At 30.0% G+C, this 22,459-nt stretch overlaps 1 protein-coding gene across 3 annotated transcripts in view; it reads right to left on the bottom strand.

Annotated features, from left to right (window-relative positions):
* Nucleotides 1–8,345: 8,345 nt before the first annotated feature.
* LOC107444514 (mediator of RNA polymerase II transcription subunit 13) overlaps nucleotides 8,346–22,459 on the bottom strand; it is an 85,653-nt gene continuing 71,539 nt past the window's right edge. For all 3 annotated transcript variants that reach the window (XM_016058669.4, XM_016058677.4, XM_071181906.1), the window contains 4 exons: nucleotides 21,361–21,591; nucleotides 18,766–18,927; nucleotides 18,430–18,551; nucleotides 8,346–8,948 (listed from right to left, as the gene is read on the bottom strand). In XM_016058669.4, coding sequence (XP_015914155.1) covers nucleotides 8,816–8,948; nucleotides 18,430–18,551; nucleotides 18,766–18,927; nucleotides 21,361–21,591 — 648 coding nt within the window. In that variant the 3' untranslated portion in view covers nucleotides 8,346–8,815. The remainder of the gene's footprint in view (nucleotides 8,949–18,429; nucleotides 18,552–18,765; nucleotides 18,928–21,360; nucleotides 21,592–22,459) is intronic.

Genomic DNA, 22,459 nt, shown 5'->3' with positions numbered 1-22,459 from the left:
TGCTGTTTTTATTACAGAAATAAAACATCTTTTATTTAATAGAGTTAAATTTTATAATGCTGTTGTCAAAAGGTTGGGCTTTATCCTTTTCAAATAACAAATTAAAAACTTCTATTAATTCCTCCAATTGAATATTAGATATGAATGGCAAAATAATCAGTGCATCGATAGCCTAAACAAATCAAGAATGCCTAAATGAAATAAAATATTTAAAAAAAAGAAAAAGCGTAGCTAAATTATAATAGACAGTATATATATATATCAGTTTAAGTTGCTACGGTAATTGATGAATAAAATTGCTAAGTTGCTGTACGCCCATTATGTTTACGTTTAGTTACAGCTCTAGCAAGATTCTTACACTTCGAAGTTACCAGAAATCTGTAATGTATATTATTTTTATCACTTTTATTGAAGAAGCTTTGAAAAGTGAGCAAAACTTAGAAGGCTGTAAAAAAATGTTTGGAATTTCATATCCTACATATGAATGATTAAGCGATACATTATCTTTTCAAAATCAACAGTTACTGTGCTATTAGTCAAAGAAATTAGATATTGAGGAAATGCAAAATATTTAGACAACTGAATTCATCTGAAACTTAAAATTGACCGTTTTAACTCAAGAGCATTCTCCATTGGCTTAAAGACTAAGAAGACCGCCTTTTGGCTCATAAAATAACTGTCATTTAATTTTACCCTTCCATTGATTGTAATTTATCACATTTTAAAGATAGAAATAGATTTCTCAGTTAAATAATCATCGTTAATGTACATTCTGAAAACATGTAGCAAAATGGTGGTTTAAGAAACCAAATATATATTTTCAGGATGAAAGTAATAACAGATATATCAACTTATGTCAGACCACAATCACTCAAATAATAACATATAATTCCTAAAATTAAATAGACGACATTATATCAAATCAACACATTCTTCAAAGATTAACTTATAAAGACATCAAAAATTCTAAGGATAATCTTAAGACAGTTGTTAGACTTTTGTTGACAAACAAAAACTATACTAATAAGCATTGAATAAAGCTATGTTAGGTAACGTATGACATCAGACTAAGATACGACACAAGATGACTAAAACATGAGGGGAAAAAATCAAATCGAGATTTGAGAAACATATTGACAAGAGTACATCATTTGATTTCAATAAAATATAAACAATGAGTACATAACTAAAAGTGCTGTTCCTAATTCAAAGAACACACAAAGAACTGGGATGATTGATAACTGTTGTAGGTTCATCCTAAAAAGAAGAAAAATCTGTTTTTTGCAAACTACCGGACGACATTTGTTAGGCTCATAGCAGAGAGCTTTGTAGGTGCAAAGTGAGGTTGGCAGTATGTAACAAGCTGGATTTTCTAATTAGTCTGTGAAAGTTCTAAATGGTGTACTTTTTCTAATGCCTGATTTGAAAGTTGGTGGAATACATCCATACATAAAACAAAATACTTGGAATTCTTATTACAAAATTAGTGAAATATTTATTACAACATAAAATATTATAATTTTTTTTTTTAAAAATGCCGAAACAATAAAATCTATAGAATATTTAACTGTGTATTTTTAAATAATGTATCATGTTTTTACTAACCAATATGTATATTATCAATATGTACATTTGAGGTAACTTGGAATAAAATTCCTCAAAGCAGTTTGTTTTTCTCTTTTTGTACAGAAATTTATGAATTGAGACGCAGCACGGGCAAAACTTCAGAGTCTGATAGTGTGATGATAAGGAAAAATAAGATTTTGTTTCTGATATATTGTTAGGAACAAAATAGAGAATGAGAAACCATATCATTCGAGCTAAATTCTCGGACTGATTTTTTTTTAATAAAAGTATTAGAACATGAAAAATGTCAGGTCATCATTAAAAAGCTAAGCATATAGCACCCACTCAAAATTCCTGGATCGCCAATGACGAGGGAGAGAACGTATTTCACAAGCCCTGCTTAACACTATAAAAGAGATTTTTTTAATAGAATTAAATTTAATACATATGACTGTAGTAATAAGCTTTTATTTAAATTTCCAAGTATACAATAGAAGTAAATAAATACCTTGATCTAAATTTTTTCATAAAACTTTCCCCAATTTTGTAGAATTTCTCAAAATATACAACCAGAATTGTTGATTCAATCAGAAGACAAGAGAAAAAAGCACAAGCCATTTGAGATGGCAACTAAATAGGAAACCCTTTAAATAGTAGAAAAACTTTGTAGAGAAAAACAGGAAAAATTCCTGTTGTACTTTATTCAAATTTTTTTTATTTACTTCAAAGAATTTTGTCTTAAATTTATTTAGAATGAATGGACTTATTTACCACATATGATTAAAAATGTTTTTTTAAAAAAAAAAAAAATAATAACAGCAATAAATAAAAAAAGAAAGACATCCCCAGTTCTGGTGTTGGCACATTCAACAACAATACTAGGCTAAAAAGCCACACATCATTAAAGCTAAAGAGACGAAACTATCAATTGTTCCGCACACTGTATTATACACATTTCATAAAAACATTTCGATATCATAAAACTTAATAAAAAATAACATCATAAAAATGCATTGTACATGAAGGGACAGTTTGTTTTCATATGAACATAATATAGACATTCAACTACTAACAATGTTAAGATTAATAAAATAACTCATTCTTTCATTCTATTCGACATAGGAAAGGAGGAATAAAATATAATAAAACAGGGGAATAATAAAGTAAAATAAGAAAAGTTATATTTGATAAATGAAAATATATTTCCAATTTTGTTACTATCATCATAGTGGTATGACAACGCAATTTGACATTTTTTACAGCAATGTTTGATACAGAATTTAAAATTCCAATAGTTTAATATAACCCACGTAGTCTGAATATTTTAAAAAAATGTATATGTATGTATATATATCGATAAATAAAAATCTTCAAAGTTTTATAAGTAAAAAACTAAATACATGTATTAATTATAAGTGAAACTACATATTTTTCATTTATCATTTTTAAGGCAATATTTAATCCATAATTTAAAATAACTATATTTTACTATACCCTATCTAGACTGAAATTTTTTTTAAAAAAAATAATTCAATAAATTAATAATATTAAAATTTTTTAAGCAAAAACTTCATTAATTTTTTTAATTACAAGAAAGCAAGTCTCCAAAATTCAACACAGAGAAACTGTCAAACAGCAAATAAAAAATATATATATATTATTTCATTCTAAAAATATGAATTTTCGCAAAAAAACTTTGTTTCTTCTAGTGGTTACAAAAATGATTTATTTAATAAAAATCACAAAATACTAAAATAATTGGTTGAAAACATTGGAGAATAAATCACTTAAAAATAATAATAAAATAATGACTTATATTCAGCCATATTTCAGCAGATTTGATGCATTTTTTTAAAAAATGAATCTTGATCACATCTCATCAGTAATTTAAAAAGAAAAAAATTTTAACTGTGGTAAGATTTCAAATTTTAAGTACATTTATTTTAGTTTCATGACAAATGTTTATGAATGAAAAAAAAATATAAATATTCAGAGAATAGAGCTAAATTCACAAATAGGTGAATTGGGAAAATGTAATAGAATTCAACTAAAAAATTTACCTAATTAACATATATATTCAAAACAATTTTTTACATAATAATATTAAGGAATAAAACAATTTGATTAAAAGCAAATAAAATAAACTAGGACAACCTTTACTACATCAATCTGCCAAACTTTATGTTATTTATTATAAAGATTCATCAATACTTTCAATCTTATAATGCAAAATATATATTTGCAGTGTCAACTCTTCAAATTTTCAGATTAAAAAAATTTTACAAAAAGTATGACACAAGGGATTGTGATCCCTATGCCTAAAGATTTAAAAATTTGTGAATTTATGTTTTTACTTTTCAAATTTCAAGTAAGAACAATTAGCACTCTTACTGACAATGAATACAGGGTTTCCACTTGATTTGAGAAATAAAAATAACCAGACTTTTTAAAGCTTTCTGGAAAAATTTCCCTTAATTCCAGAATACATTTCTGCTATACACGGTAATATTTCATTAAAAATATAATATGTTTTTTAATTCAAAACAATGAATCTTACATTTTAAAAGTGAATTGGTCAAATATTGAAATTTATAAAAAAACAAAATTTTACAAGTCAAAGGTTAAATATGTAGATTTTATAATACTCAAGTATATATATATATACATAAAAAAAAAAGTAGTATTAAGGAAAAATATAAAATTTCAATCAAAAATCAGTCAGTCATCTTATATCTTGTGATTAAAAATCAAAATTAATTTATGGTTCATTCTCAAATTGGAGAAGCATTTAGAAAATCTCTTACAAAAATAAGTATTTGAACTACTACTCATAAAAATTTAAACTGCAATTGGAATATCTCTTGCACAGAAAACTTAAAATCGCAGTGCACTTTTTGATTTGGAACATAAAATATAAAAAAATTAAATAATAACTTGAATCTGCATAATGCTTCTCTCTGTTACCAGTGCTCAAGTGTTTAAATAAATAAAATAAAAAATGAGTTCTCTAATATGATACACATTAATCAACTTTACACTGTTAATTACTAAAATTGCTTTCTGTTAAATTAAACAGGGAAATAAAGCTTAATAAATGGTAAGTAACAGATTGGAGAACAGACAGCAGAATGAAATTTTAAATGCTCTTGCATTGAAAATTACTCAATTTTAGTCACACAAATATAATGATACCTATCCATATTTATTTTAATAAACTTAATATTTAATGAAGTACTAACTTAAAAGACATTAAATAAAGTTACCATGAAAATGATAACAGGGTAGAATAGATGGTAAAAAAACTGCATGTCAATTTACTTGAGCAGGTTCAGTTGAAAAAAAAAGAAGAAATGTTTTCATAAAACTGAAAAATTAAATTTGATTTTACCATTGAAAAAAAAAATCAAATAAACATTAAAACAATGAATTTAAAAGGTAACGGAGGGGATTGGATAAACCATCCTTACCTTGTCAAAGCTTATATTTCTTAGAATACGGCAAATATAATAACAATTTTTAAAATGGCTACCTTATCCAAAAATAAACCGATTAGGTAGTTATGGGACTCATTTTTGCAAACTCAAAAGAAATAATTTAAAACTGTAATTAGGGAAATAGAGTGGAATCAACCGAGTGAAAAAATCCTGGGACAAAATTAAAATGCTTGATTTTTACTAAAAAGTAGTTTGAAAATTGTACATTAGATAGGAAGTTATACTTTATATGACACATAACACAATTTTTACAACTAGATAAATTAAAATTATTTTCAATAAACAATTGCAGTAAAATAAAGAGAGAAAAAGGCCGACTATTTAGCTTTATCTGACATATTGAAGAAATACAACAGAAGCATAATTTTTCAAATACTAAATTCTATGAAATTTATTAAAAACCTATAGTAAATTCATTTGATGTTATTTCGAATTTAATTTCATTCATTATAATTACTCAAAGTCATAGAACATCAATGCAACCAAAACACTAAAGTAAAGAGTATTTTCCCAAGAAGTAATTAAAATAGAAGCTTTATTTCCTTTTAACATCATCATATGCTTCTTACGGTTACCATCCACTTTGAAATTAATTCTTTTCCAGGTTTGTTGCAAGATTTTTCTATGTTTTGACCCATTATTCCCAGAAAATTCCTCTTTTTTTTTAATCCCAAAATTAAAGTCCCATTCTGCTAAATCCAAACCAATTATAGCTTAACATTATACGGCTATACAATTTGTTCAACTACGAAAATTATTTTCAGTCTCTGTAAACACAGGAAAAGAAATCAGCCTATAGCAGAAGCTATAAATAATCTGGATGGTGCTTAACAAATTTTGTTACTAAAGTACTCGTGTTGTAAGAGAATTTTCACATAGCTTGAACTACAATGTGGTTTTTATCAATAGGAGCTAAGTAGAAAATAAAATAAACGATATTTCTGACCCTGTAGGAGGCTCATAAAACTTTTAGTTGGATTCTGAATAATTTTAGCAAACACTTTAAATTCAATCATGTAACATTGGGAAAAACTGGATTGTAATACTATTTTTCAACAACTGAACAGCTCCTATTTTTTAATAAAACATCACATACTTTAAAGTATTTTTTTTAAAACAAACATTTACACTTTATACTTTTAAGAAGGGAACACACTAGACTGCTCAGGGATTGTTTGTCAACAGAGTTCAAGGAAAGTTTTATTAAAATTTTTCATTGATTTCTGTGAATTTTCCCCGTGGCTGAAAAGGGATAAACTTACCCAAGAAGGAGACATTTTCCCTGAACACTATAGAGTGTTTACTTATAAATACAATTTACTAGCTTGCAAATAATATCTAATTTCCTGAATGACCTAAACACTAAGGCAGTGGCATATCAGGTGTTTCATATATTGCAAAGAATTTTCTTGAAGTGCCCAACATTTGCAGTAAAATGTTAATTTAAATTTTCCACAAAATCCATTATAACTTAAAGTATGTTTAGCAATAGTTATCCTTTTAATATATTGATCATGCACAACAAGGTGTAACTTTGTTTAAGCAAGAGAAATCTAACAAATGCCACAGCAACGTTATGCAGCATATAACACAGTTTAGTATCACTAGGGGAAAAGAAAGCTTATTTTATTTAACAAATTTTGTTTAAATACAGCAAATAAAAGAGACTAGAAAAAAATAAACTAGATTAAAGCAACAATTTATAACAGTAAAAATAAAAACAGGCATTTCAAACCCATTCTAAATAATACAAAGCTATTACAGGTAAATGAAAAAGAGGTAGATCATTATTTTTTTAAATCTAAACTAAAAACAGATATTGAGGTTTAATGTGTCTTGAAAAATTAAAATTCCAGCACAAGGAATAAGTCACTAGATAAAACTGCATAAACAATCATAGATCGTTAACAGAAACAATTCATTAAAAACAATAATTCATTTTTCTCAGCTCATCATTTTCACTATAATTTTAAATAAAACTTTGGCTTTCAATAAACGCACCCAGCATTAATAAAAAGTACAACAATAAAAAATATACCACTTTTAACTTACATTTTTTAAAAGAAATACTTAAATTCATTCAAGAACTTTGGTTTCAAAATCAGCCACATGTTTTAAAAGAGGAATAAAAAACATCTATTACTCAGAAGACATTTCAATTTAGATAAATATTGATGAAAAGAACACAAAAAATGTTAGCTGTTTACACAATTTAAAAATATTATTACAATTAAAAATGAATGTTAAATCAAGCTACAGTGATATGAAAACTAATTTTTATATTCCTTGATTCCAATAAAGCAAAAAGCTCACGGTCGGTGCTTTATCTTTATGGATAAGCTGTATTTCTTAAAATATGATAATGAATAAAAACAAAATATTCTTCTTAAACATAAACTTTTAAATCATTACTTCAATATTTATAACTGATATTATTATTTTTAATATTTACAACAAAAGTAAAAAAAAAAAAAATACTTTTAACAAAAGCATTTTTAAAAAAAAATTAAAATTTTAAAATAAAAATGATTTAAATTTTTTTTCTTCTTTTTATAATTTAAAAGGAGCAGTTTTAATAGCAGAATTATCCAAAAGTTGTCCTTCCCAGTAAAGATCTAATATTAAGTTTAATTTAATGTAATATTAAGTCTATTTTTTTTCTAATAAAAAATGGGTTGAGCTGGTTTCAAAACCAAAGATCTAAATTATTTTGACGATAAATTCAAACAACTTGCAAAACACAGCAATTATTAACTGTTTAATTCATTTGCATAGAAGATTTAAAGTATATTCAATAATTGTTAATTTTCATAAATATTAAAATTTAATTAAAATTATAATTATTTTTAAAATTTTATTAAAATTTAGAATGCACTAAAACAATTATAATTTTTTCTTTTTTGTTAAAAAAAATTCATTCTACAGTTCAATATTTTGAAATAAGTTATGAAAACTCAATAATATAAATTTAATATATTTGTAACAGCTTATTACTCATCAATAACAATATTTAAAAACAAATGAAAAAACTTTTTTTTTAGTAAAAACTGTACAGTAGTTTGGTCCAGATGTAATTTTAAAGCATGTAGTAAAATATTTCTCACTAAATGCAATACAGAATGAGATATTTACAGGAAATTATAAATCAGTTGTATTTAGAAATCTAAAGTATTTTATTTATATATATATATGTATAGTATATAATTTTATCACACTTAAATCATGCTAAAGTCACACTATGATATAAAAAGCACATATTTTGAACAGTACTCAAAATAAATTTCATTTTTCTTTTCTCAAACAACTTAACTCCAAGGCAACTATTCGTTAGCAGCAACATAGTTTAAAATTGCACAGAATTGCGAAAGGCTCTAAAACATTATTATATATTCAACAAAGTTCTTTTCAATTCCCCAAAAAATGCTTTTATCATTAGCATTAAAATAGGAGTTCCTTTCAATATACAACATCATATAATAAGGGGAGTTACTACGCATTTACATGACTTAGCCTTTAAAAACAAAAGAAAGGAGAGGGAAACAAAAGACTTGCAAGGTTCATTTTTTTTTTTTTTTAAAATATACTCTGTATACATTATTTGAAACATCAACAGCAATATAAAGTCACAAGATATAAAATCTCCTTTAAAATTAAATACTTTTGTTTAAAAAATATTTTAAAAGTATAGTTCTGTACACACTCAACATTACAATAGATTATATCTCTCTCTAAATATCACCATTATGAGGGGGGGATCACAAGATGGCCTCGACAAAGCCATATAATTGCATCAACATCTGCATGTGAACCGGGAGGCACGACCTTCTGTCACGGAAGTCTGAATTGAGAGCCAGCCAAGACAGGGCATTGTAACCTTCTAACACATACCTAAAACACAAAGAAACTTCAAAACAAAGTAATATAATTTATAGTCTTTTCAATGTGACACTCTTAAGTAAATTTCAAGACTGAACTTATTTTTTCACCAATCTAGTGTTGTTTACCAGAAATTTATAGCTCACTGACTCCAAAATGTAACTTTCCATAACAATTTGATTTTTTTTTCTTCTTCATTTTGTTAATTTATTTTTACACACTTAACAAGATAAAAATAATAGTTAACCGTGTAGATCTTTTTGCACCAATCACTGGATAATAAACCACTCATTTTTTTATGAAGCTATTAATAGGTCTAATTTTTTTTGCTTCGTCATAATTTATTTCTTGTCCTATCACATGGTTGCCACAGTAAAAAATGAACAAAAATAGTTGCTTTTAGTAGCCTCAAGCATGAAAATAGTTGCCTAAAACTATGAAAATAGTTGCCTGAACAGGAACAAAAATAGTAGCTAAATAACTAAAATCTTAACTGACTATACTAAACTAAATATTAAAGTTACTAATACTAAAGCTTAACTGTCAAATACTATGATTAGGACTGGGTGATGTCAGAAATTTTAAATCATGATACATTGTCAGTTAAGACATCGCAATATAGCGATGTATCGCGATTTAGCATATGTTACAAAATTACCTATGGGAAATCTTTAAATAATTCAAAAGGAATAAATCTATTACAAAAGAAAATATAAATTCTAAACATATTCTACTATGGCATCAATATCATTTCTTAATTTTTTTAATTAAAATAATAAGGAAGTCAAAGTAAAAGCAAACGAAAGCTTTGTTTCATTTTTCTTAAATTAAAAATTATTTAAGATTTATTGCTTTAAAAATAATAATACTGTAGCAAAATATTTTACATACATGTATTAAAAATTAAAAGAAAAAAAAAAAAGAAAGTGGGAAACAAACCAAAGAAATGTTCACTTCAGAAAAAAAAAATTTTTTTTAAATTATTTGTTGGAAAAAAAAACCATGCTTTTGAAACATCATTAGACCCTTTTTTATTTAATCATTTAAAATAATAAAAAGTAGCATTAACCAGACCTGCCAACCTTAGAAAATAAAAAAGCAGGAGACCCTTTCTGTATCACGACATAGCGCAATATTGAAAATTAAACCTGATTCACACTTCCTACAAGAAGTTTATTTCAAAATATATTATTTACATTACATAAAATAGACCACAATAAGATTCTGACACTGACTAATAAAGATATGTGTTCTTTATAAAATATAAGGTTCTATAGAGTTATATTAAAACACATCTTTTGACTTTTTAAAATTTAGGAAGAGGTTCAAAATTAACAAAATATGTCAATAAGGAATACAATACTTTATAAATGTAATTTTTTTTTTTTTTTTTTTTTTTTTTTTTTTTTTTTTAACTGCTACTGTTTTAAAACTGCAGATGTTGCTGATTTAGCATTACTTAAAAAAAACTGCCATCTATAAAAAGTGAAAAAACATTCTGCCTAATGGTGTCCAAGATATCTCCGATTCTGCCATTTATTTCATCGATTATGGCTGCTGTTTTGGTTCACACTCACTGTAATTTTTAGTGATGTTGCTATAGGGGAAAATTTTTCTAAATAAATGCCCAGCATGATCTGAAGCACAAGTTGGGAAGGAAATTGCACAAATTGTTTTTTTTTCCTCTATCGTGCACTAAATAGAAAAAAGCAGGAGAAAACACCCTGAAGGCCTGAGGGGAAAGATTTTAATCAAAAGCAGGAGACTCCTGCTAAAGGTAGGCATTAACTAATGGTCAAATTCGTTACTTCATAAATGTAAAAATATTTTTACATTATTATTTTCTTTTCTGAAAATAAAATTGACTTAAGATTTATTTGTTTAAAAATGATACTGACTATCTCACAAATTATAAAACAAACAAGTATTGAAAGAATTTTAATAAAAATTAAAATACTTTAAGTTATCACAAACGGGTTGATCGCTATAGCCTCCGGCCCCGCACCAACCAACCAAAATCACCATAGTGATATTTTTCCTTCACTTGTTACTGAGGGTGGCAACGAGTGACTGAGAGGGGGCCATGTGTTTTTAAAATGTAACCAAGTAGTGTGTGTTTAAAAGGGAGATTAAAAAAACTATCTCCTACAATTGTATGATGTATAAATGGTGTTTTAACATTTTTAATAAAGCCTTATAACTGAAGCTTTTAAAAAGTGTTAGAATGGCGCACCAACTAGAGGCCCGGATCCCCGATAATCCGATTTTGTGTGTGATAGCGTCACCCGAAAGATCGTTCTTCAACGGTCTTTTCTTTTTATTTTGTTTCTTCTTCCGCTTGCTGCAGCTGTGCGTGTGTGTTTTTTGTTTGGTTCGTGTTGTTGACATTGAATAACTGTGATTCTTTTTTTTTTTTTCTTTCGCCTTTGGGGAGAGAAAAATGTTTCTTCGGTGGTTTGAAATAATAACTTTTACAGCTCTTTCAATGATTTAACATAAATATTTTGATTTGTTTTAGTGCTCTCAATTTATAAGAATACTTAATCAGTAATTGTCATGTTATTTAAGTGTTTTAAGTAATATATTTTAAAATAATTTTGGTTACTTGCATTACCTATAGAAATGTTTTATAACTGGTTAATAATTTAAAAAGTGCTCATGTATTTCATTTATATGATTAAGGTATTATATTTACTAAAATAATTCTGATTAAATTTTGTATTGTAAAAGTTTGCCAAGTATGCTATACAAGTTACCTCTCTAATATCATTTTACCATAACAATTACAGTATTATTTTAATTCTCTAAAGTATGCCCTTGTGCAAGAATCGCCCCAGTGTTTACATTAAGTGTTATTAATCTAAAGTGTGCCCTTGTGCAAGAATCGTCCCAGTGTTTACATACAAAGTGTGCCCTTGTGCAAGAATCGCCCCTGTGTTCACATTTATAATCTGTGCTCTGAAAATAAAAACGTTTTCTTTTGTTTATTGAAAGATGACGTTCTTTGGAAAAGCTCGTAAGGAGGATTTAATTCTCCTTGCTAGTGAGTTGGGTGAAGATGTCACCCCTGATTTTAAAATTATTGATTTGAAGAAAGTTATTACCTCTAGTGATAACTATGAAGAGGAGTTTGTAAAAGAAATGCTTAACACGATCATTTCCCAAAGACAGGATGCTGCGGAGGAGAAGAAGAGAGCTGCTGAGTTAGAAAAGGCCAGCATCGAGAGCAACGAAAGAATCAAGACAGAGCAAATGAAATTGGAACTGGAAAAGATTAGACTCGAGATAGAGGCAAGACAGTGTGGACCCTCCACCAATACTGATGGTTTCCGAAGAAAACCTGTGATTGATTTGTTGTCCTTAATGCCCCGATTTGACCCAAATAACAACGACATAAACCTATATTTAGTGCTATTTGAGCGCCAAGCTCAACTCAGTGAAGTTCCAAAAGAATTTTGGGCATCCAATCTTATTGGACTGCTGCCCTATGATGTTGCGCAGCTAATTGCAAGAGAGAGTGACGAGGTTGCTAGCAATTATGACAGAGTAAAACTACTACTTCTAAAAAGATTTAAATTGACGGCAGAAAAGTTCCGCCAGCTGTTTGTGAAACATAATAGGACTAACTCATCGTCTTGGCAAGATTTTGCCTATGAACTTAGGAACTTTTTCCAAGGTTGGGTTAGTGGTTTGGAAATAACCACTTTTAGTCAATTAGGAGAATTGATTATATCTGACCAAATTAAAGGCAAAGTGCCCTACCTGCTCTCCAAATGTTTGTGCAAGTGCTATCAATCTGCACGCTTGTCATATTTCTTCCTCTCCCATAGCACTGCTTGATGTTGAGATTTCTGACATCAAGGCCAGAGTTTGTGCTGATACAGGAGCAACCCGCTCCATTGCTGGAGAGACATTGTTTAAGATGCTGAAAGAAAAAGGAGCCCAATTCCAAACTAAAGAGGTAGTTATGACTTTAGCTGATGGAAGTCAGACTACAGTTGAAGCATGCGCCACCCAGGTGCTGGTTAACATTGAAGGTAGAAAATTCAATCATGAACTGTTAGCCCTGCCCGAGGCTACTGGAAATAGAACTCTACTGGGGAATGATTTTCTGGAAAAGACTGGTATCGTCCTAGATATCCAACGTAAAAGATGGCACTTTGGTGATGAACCTCATCATAAAATCTATTTCCGGAAGGATATCCATAAACCTGGTTTATCCTTGAGCAACATTGTGGCAAATGAATGTAGCCTACGAGAAAATGAAGGAGAGCCTCTGACCCCAGAGCAAAGACGAAGGATTTCCATACTTCTCGGTGAATTTGAAGATACCTTTAAACCAGGGGGAGACCCTACTCCCTTTGCCGAGCATCGAATTAATACTGAAAATCATGCACCAATATCAGTTCCGCCATACAGACTGTCACCAGCCAAGAAAGAAATTCTTAAACAAGAATTGGATGATTTGTTAAAAAAAGAAATTATAGAAGAGAGTGAATCTCCCTATGCAGCTCCCGTTGTGTTGGTTCCCAAACCAAATGGTAAACACAGACTCTGTGTCGACTATAGAAAGCTTAATGCTGTGACTGTCACAGACTCCTATCCTTTGCCAAGATTAGATGATCTCTTGCATGATGCTAAAAACATAGGCTATATTTCCACTATAGATCTCCAGTCCGGTTATCATCAGGTGAAAATTCATGATGATGATAAAGACAAAACAGCATTTGTAACTCCTTTGGGTGCTTACAGATTCAAGAGGATGGCATTTGGGTTAAAAAATGCCCCTGCAACGTTTCAGAGACTAATGGACCGTTTTAAAAATGGACTCCCCTCAGTAAAAATTCTCATTTATTTAGATGACATAATCATCATGTCACCTACTTTTGAAGATCATCTAAATGATCTAACTCTTGTGTTCAAAAGACTAGCCCAATTTCAATTGAGAGCTAACCGCCTAAAGTGCAATTTTGCTTGCTCTAAGGTAAAATACTTAGGTCACTACATAACTACCCGAGGACTTGAAGTAGATCCAGAAAAAGTAGAAGCTATAACCAAGCTTCCTGTCCCTAAAGATATAAAGCAGGTTAAATCCTTCCTGCAAACTTGTTCATGGTATCGTAGGTTTATAGAAGGCTTTTCTACCCTGTCGAAACCATTATGTGAACTTACAAAAAAGAATGCTGCTTGGAAGTGGACTGAGCAGGAACAAAAAGCTTTTGCTGCCCTGAAAGAGAAGTTGGTTTCTTCTCCCATTCTGAAACAAGCTGATCCCGACCAACCTTACACAATAAGAACTGACGCCACTGGTTATGGATTGGGTGCTGTTCTCTTACAAGGGGAAAATGAAAATGAACACCCAATAGAATATGCTAGTCGTCTTTTAACATCTGCAGAGCAAAACTACTCGACTACAGAGAGGGAAGCTCTGGCTGTTATTTGGGCTTTGAATAAATTTAGAGGGTACATAGATGGTGCCCAGGTGACAATATCCTCTGACCATCAACCCTTGAAGTGGTTGTTAAGTATTAAATCTCCATCAGGGAGGTTGGCCCGATGGGCCTTGCAACTACAATCTTACAACCTGAATATACAGTACATCCCAGGAAGAAACAATGTCATTGCGGACATGCTGTCTCGCCCACCTTGTGTTCATGAAGAGAGAAATCCTTGTTGTCTCTGTTCAGTTACAATTGATCTTCCAACTCGATCACCAAGTGATATACGCACTGAACAGCTGAAGGATAATGATTTACGAAAGATTATAGAAGCATTTGAAGATCACTCAGATGAAGTAGACCTTAATCGATGGACTGAACGAGGATATATCATGAATAGGGGAGTTCTCTATAGATACTCCCATGATAGTGACTCGGACGAAGCTCAACTAGTAGTCCCTATGCAAGAAAGAGGTCAAATTCTTAAAGAATTTCATGATGCGCCAACTGCTGGCCATTACGGTATAGAAGGTACCCTGGATCGAATCTCCAAAAGATTCTTTTGGACTGGTATGAGAAGATTTATCACCGAATATATTAAAAACTGTGTCGAATGCAACCGCTATAAAGCTTCCACTCAAAAGCCAGCTGGTCTTCTTCAGACTCCTGTACATAATCAAAGATTTGAAAGCCTATCCATAGACCTATTTGGTCCATTGCCCGAAGGTAAAGATAAAAAGAAATGGATCTTCATCGTTGAGGACTGTTCAACTAGATGGGTTGAGCTATTTGCTTTAGCTCAAGCCACAGCTAAGGAGTGTGCAATCACTCTGTTGGAGGAGGTGATCTTGAGATATGGATTGCCTAGAAGAGTTATCAGCGATAACGGCTCACAATTTGTGAGCAGTGTGATGCAACAGCTTTGTTTTCTGCTTGATATTAAGCAATGTTTGGTGCCGGTATACCATCCCCAAGCAAATCCTGTAGAAAGAAAGAACAGGGACCTGAAACCTCGCTTGGCTATTCTTGTTGGCCAAGAGCATAGAAATTGGGTTGACCACCTACCAGTCATCCGATTCGCTATGAACACATCAAAGTGCGAAACGACAGGGTATACTGCTGCATACCTTCAGTTTGGACGAGAGCTCAGGACAGTTCAAGAGGTAAAGCATGATATTCGAACGGTTATCCAAAACGATAACTTTGTCCCTGAGATAACCCCGTATCTCAGAAAATTTTCTTCTATCCTCTTGACTGTTAGAGATAATGTAGAAAAATCCCAAGATCGGCATAAAACATATTTCGACTCAAAACGCCAGCAAAACCCCACTTATGCTGTAGGTTCGAAAGTGTGGGTGACTCTACATCCACTCAGTAATGCTAAGAAAGGAATTACTGCCAAATTTGTACCTAAAAGAGATGGGCCGTATCTCATACTTCGAAAGAAGTCGCCTACCTCCTATGAACTTGCCCACCCAGATAAGCCACGTGTTCCTGTTGGGACCTACCACACCTCAGCATTGAGACAATGCAACTCTGATACACAAGCAACAGAACCTATTTTACCTCTCCGAAGGAGAGGCAGACCAAAGATGAATTCTGATTCCTCCCCGGGACGTAACCTCGGAATCAGAGGGGGAGAGTATCACAAACGGGTTGATCGCTATAGCCTCCGGCCCCGCACCAACCAACCAAAATCACCATAGTGATATTTTTTCTTCACTTGTTACTGAGGGTGGCAACGAGTGACTGAGAGGGGGCCATGTGTTTTTAAAATGTAACCAAGTAGTGTGTGTTTAAAAGGGAGATTAAAAAAACTATCTCCTACAATTGTATGATGTATAAATGGTGTTTTAACATTTCTAATAAAGCCTTATAACTGAAGCTTTTAAAAAGTGTTAGAAAGTACTAATATTAAATTAAAAAACGTCAAAACATTACTAAACTCTTAATTTAGTTTTAAAAAATTATTTGTTTAATTAAAAAATAAAAAATTACTTGCTGTTCTAACTAATAGCCAAATTTTTTTAAAACTTTGTTTTCATTTTCTCAAAAATAAAAGCAAATTAAATAAAGGTAAGCTTTGTTTTAATTTTTTTATAATTAAAAATGGCCAAACATTTATTGGTTTAAAAATAATCAAAATATTATACTTACCTACATTTAATAACTTTAAAAAAATCTAACTTTTTATAACTAAGTTAAATACAAAATACCCCTATTAAATTATAATGCTTAAAATGAAAAACAATATTTGAAAAAAATCAAAGAAGAATCTTTTTTATTTATTCATATTTTCTTTTCATTGATCTATTGAGTTCAGAACGAAAATTTAAGATAACAGCCATTGTGCAGCAATCGCAAAGTAACAGTAGGTCTACTAAAAAAAAATTCACAAGAATCGTTAAACCCAGACAGAAAAAAAATATGGTATGAAATAATGCAGAACGAAACGATTGCTAAGCAGCAAAAGTCTCACTAAAAATAATTTACAAGAAACCCAACAATTATTTCCGACGAAATAAAATGCACAACGATTGCAAAATGACTTAAGTCCCATTGTTGAAAATAATCTTCAAAAAATGCAAAATTCCAAAGACAAAAATGGACATAAAGAAACTATGTATTGCGTTCTATATTACAATGCTGATCCTCTCATGAAACCGGAAGTTATGATTCAATTCGCTCTTAGTCATTCAACATCACGAAACTAACATCATCTTCAACGAATCAACGCTATCTACATCTCTGCAGCTAGATGAAATCAAAATCGTCTTCGTCAGTGTGGTAACAGCGTTAGCCTAGTCAAGGATCCTTGCGTATTAAATCGCAAAACTGCGATTGTAGTCTTATTCCAGTGACTTAAATAAGATTTCGGATGCATCGCCTAAAACGAAAGTCACTACATCGGCCTACCGATATATGCGTTACATCGATATTTCGTGATAAATCTATTTATCGCCCAGTCCTAATTATGCTCCAATTTAAAATTTTTTTTTACAAATATTAAAGGTTTACATATAAGAAAATAGGGACCTAAATAGAAGTCGAACTACAATAAAATATGAATGTTAATAGAAGGAAAAAACAATTAAAAATAACAAAACTACCCCTCAGAGAGAAAATATAACAAGTACTTTATTAAATCTAATAGAAATTTAAATTTTTGGACATAAATGATTGTATAAAAGTTTGCTTTATTTTATTAACGTTCTGAAATGTAACGTTCATTTTTGCGAAAAAACTTCGATTAGAGTAAAAAAGTCTCCTAATAGTCGCCTATTCCTGAAAATAGTTGCTTTTTTAGCCTTTTCAGGCAAAAAAAGATGCCATAGTCGCTTAACGCCGAATATAGTAGCATTTTAGTAGTTTGTGGCAACCCTGTATCACTATAAATAAATAAACTAAATTTTGTTCAGCTTTTTAAGACGCTAGAGAAAAATGAAATCTCAAATAAATTTAAATACAACAATAGCATAAATTTTGTTTAAGCAAGCATTTGATGAAGCTCAATCCATCCCATTCTTTCATTGTGGTGCGATATCGCTTTGTAATAATTATTAAAAATAACAATGTTTTCATTAAAATGTAATATTTACATCAAAGTGACATTTTTAAGGGAAAAAAAAGCATTTTAATTTAAAGAACAAATGGAAAAGAGATTAATGGATGAAATTTAGTCTCATGATTTTTTTCTCAAAGCTGATTTTAGTCCCCAGAACTGAGGAGTAGCACCCATGCAATTATCTGATTACCAATTAACGGCATCTTTGAAACCTGTGTTTTTATAACTATTTTAAGATCACAAAAATAAAATAAACTTTTGAAAGAGATTTTAGATTTAAAACGGCAAATTAAGAAGAAGGATTGGTTCCTTTGGCTAAAACTCCTGGCACACTTATAAAAGAACCCTCTTAAATTTTAAGTATTAAATTAAACTTTACATGAAAGTAAAGTTGATTATTGTGTGCGGAAGAACTAATAAAAAATGCAAAGTCAAGAAAAATGTGTTCAGGAGTCATTGATAAGAAAGAGAAGAAAAAAAAGAATTTTACCTCAAGACATCTGTAGTGTAATTTGAGTCAAGCGGATGACAAATGGTCTGCTGCTGAGGATTGTTGTGAAGAAGATCATCATTGCTTTGTTGAATGAAAGGGATGTTAATAAGAAGGGCAGACTGAAACAAAAAATATGCATATTCACTACAACGCTTAAACAGAAAAATAAAACAACCCTATTAGGTTTTCTGTCATAAAATTATAAGAATATTGTGAAGTTTGTAACTTCAGAAATCCGTTAAATGTGCTATACGCATAAATTAAGTTTTGAATCATGAATGAGTTCAAGTTATTTTAACAAACAATAGATGATTTAAAAATATATGTACTTACTTTTAAGAATATTGGAGATGTATTTTGGAGCTGGGGGCATGACGACCAAAACCAAATTGGCAGGGGGCCTGTCTTAGCTGTGGACACGTAATATCCAAGGGCTAGAGGTTGCTGAAGGAGTTGTAGAGTCTCATCATGGCTCTCGGTCAAGAGATTCTCACACTGCAAAATAAATAAATTTAACAGCAGATTCGGTGAAACTGACCTTCAGCAATGCTCTTGCAGTACTATATTTTTCGTACTTGTGCATATAATTTCCCACATTTATTTTAAAATAATTTATTTAAATGATTACATATAGATTTTTTGAATCCTTGGAAATAATGTTTTTTTTTTTTTTAAACTATGCAGAGAAAGAGTAGCAAATTAATGTTTAATTGGGGAAGAAACAAAAACAGGCCTAGTAGTGGTCAAAAGTAAAAACCAGGAAATTTATTCGTACACTATTAATATACTAGAAAACTTTTTACAAAATGCAAACATCAAACTAAAAAAAAGTATAATTCGCTTGACTAAAATATAATAAGACCAAATTTTATTGCAAAGGAAAATACTAATTTTAATTTCCAAATTACTGTCGTTAGTCAGAAAATTTTAACAGTTTACAGTATAATTTTCTTAATAAAACACTGAACAACACAACAGTTGGAGATCAATGGATAAAAAATATTTATAGAACTGTTACTAGAAAAAAAATCCAGCATTAATTAGTTCATATTCTCATATTCATCTCATAAAAATATGTAAGTAAAATTTGTAACCAAATTTACGATTTCCATTATCAAATAAATTCAAAGCAATTCTGGAGAAGAAAACTTAGTGAATGATTCTTTAATTAGCAATTTAAAAATATGATTACTGTATTGTTAATTGAAAATTAGATTAAAAAAACAGGAATTGTTAATAGTGAAAAGACAAAACTGCAACTTATCACATTTTTACTGAAAATAAGAAATAATTAAAATAACATGACTGGATATTCTACATTGTTTGAAATAAATTCTGCTGGTCGGGCTATATGTCTTCATCATATATATATATATAATGAGTAGATTGTTGCTAAGTTTGAACTATCAAATATTGCTGCATATAGCGTTATTAATCTCTTTTTCACTCTAACATCCTTGAATAACACATAGGAATAAAATAAAAATTCTGGAAATTAGAAACATTTTCATTTTATATGGGTGAAATTTTATTAGCAGCTTTACACTTATTTAACATTACTCATTTAAACTCTCAGGACAGCAACAAGCAAAATAAATTGTATTAAGATAGGTATTTTTCGAAGAAATTTTACATTTTTTTTTTTAAAGTAAAACAAAAACAAGGAGACATTTTAATGCAATCAACAGAACAGTTTATACTGGCAATTATAAACTAGGTTTTTCACAAGCTCAGATTTTTCAGGGTATTTTACTAAAAGAAATTTAAAAATTTTGACAAAAAAGTCATGTTCAAATAAATAAGTTCATAATCTGGGGAGGAGGATTTACTCTCTGTTTATTTTAAAAATCACAAGTGCCAACTTTCCAAATTAAATATCAGTAATCAGAAGCACACTAATACAGAAATATATGCAACTAATATTTAAGAAATTAAAATTAGTACAACTTGAAATATATTTATAATATATAATAATTCTATAAACTATTTATTGTTTTATAAACCATATATTTTTTATATAATATATTTTTTATAAGGTAAAAATATAATGCAAACATATGAAGTTATTGCCAGATTCCCGAAGGTAAATAAGGAAGTTCGCCATCAGAGAAAAAACAATTCCCTGAATAAATGACTTACAACAGCATTCTCACTACATCTGGTTTGGTCAGAGCGGCAGTACACGGACTGAAGAAACTGGCAATTTGTTGAGGAATAAGAGAAGTATTTTTGCTATGAACGGATATTTATTGCTAAAAAAAATCTTTTAAATTTCTTTAAAAAAGACGGAGGAATTCAATAATACATAGATAAACGGGCGGTAATCGTAAAATACGAGTCTTCGTTAAAAAACAGGAGACTTGGCAGGTATGGGTTTTATAATATTAACAAAATTATGCATGAACTTACCTTTAAATAAAAAGTAACACTTTGATATTAAATTAAAAATTATACAATGCTGAAATTTTATACTTCATTATAAAATGATAAAATTAAATTGACTACTTGAAAGCAATGTTCGAGTTTTTAATTAAATTAGAAATAGCAATTATAGCATCAAATTAGAACTAGCACATTATCTTGATATCATCCTGTATTTGAACTACTAAAAACTTTTGTTCAAAGCATTTCAGGTTTGAGTTTAGGCTCTTTTGCTCCTCCATAAGGAATGAAGTTTTAGTTTCAAAATAGCTCATTGGAGAGATGAATTTTCTTTTTAATTTATCATTTTCGAATTGCTTGAGAAATAGAAAAAAATATGCTAAGCATAGTCCAGAAATTCTCGAAAACCCTAATATTCATTACTCAACCGTAAGAGCCTAATCTTGACAATGATATCATAATAGTTGGCATCTCCAAAAACTATTCATTTTATTTTGTTTAATTTTAGTATACATTTAAACGCTGCCAAGTAAAAGAAATGCTCACTCTGCTCAGTCCAGTATGGGATGAGGAAGAGAGCTTGAAAGACATCCCGGGACTAGATGGTTGGGAGTGGTGGGGTGAGTTGCCTCCACTCTGAGGGCTGTCCGTCCACATCAAGATGTCATTGATGTCACCTGTGGTTATGTCATCATCATCCAGCGCCTCAAACAGATCCTCACCAAGGCCACCAGGCAACGGATCTATGTGCTCTTGTTGAAAAGTTGCTTGAGAAGACTATGGAGAAAAATAAAATCTTAAAGTAAACCAATCTTTAAAAAAGAGTCAACAGAAAAAAACATTTTAATAGACTGTAAGTGTGTTGATTGTCATAGCTACACACAATATTGACTTATGAAGGCTCAAGTTCATTAAGCATTTTAAGAATGAATATGTTACTGCTGTAAAGACGAATAAATTTTGTCACAAAGACTAGTAGCTTCCATCTTAAAATCATTTATTCACAAAGCTATAGATGCACATCACAGACATATAACAATATTAGCGATGATGCAACATTCAAAGAAAACCACCATCCATCTTTTTTACTGTCAACTCTTCTCTTCAGGAAAGAAAAAAAAAACCTAAAAGGTTTTCTGCGCCATCTAGTGGCCAGTTTCTTACACTGTGAATGACTGAAATGGGTGATTGTTGACTTCTCCTTGTGAATGTTGACAATCACAGTCAATTTGGTAAATGTCTGAAATATATACTAGTTAAGTACCACTGCCTTGCAACAATGTTTTTTTCAGGTTCAGTGCCCGGTATACATTTAACCAGTACTCCGAACACTGATGTTTCTTCTAACCTATCCTCCATAGATATTAAAATATCGAACAAATATATCGACAAATACAATATTTCGATAAATAACAAATATTTCGGACATTCACCAACGCCACTATGTGATTGTTGACATTCACCGGTGAAAGTAAACATTCTCTTGATATCGGTCATTCACGGTAACACATAAAATCATTTTAATGGACTCGACAAAAATAAATAAATAAAAAATTGCTAAAAATCTATAGTGGTCTTATAAACTCTCATTCAATTAAGGAAACACTCTTCAGTGGTTAGAGAAACTGGATGAAGTAATCAGCTC

Source organism: Parasteatoda tepidariorum, chromosome 4, assembly GCF_982258835.1.
Source record: "Parasteatoda tepidariorum strain Cologne lab strain chromosome 4, Ptep-v5.0, whole genome shotgun sequence".
NCBI lineage: Eukaryota > Metazoa > Arthropoda > Arachnida > Araneae > Theridiidae > Parasteatoda > Parasteatoda tepidariorum.
The sequence above is the reverse complement of the archived record's forward strand: the minus strand, read 5'-3'. Positions and strand labels throughout refer to the sequence as shown.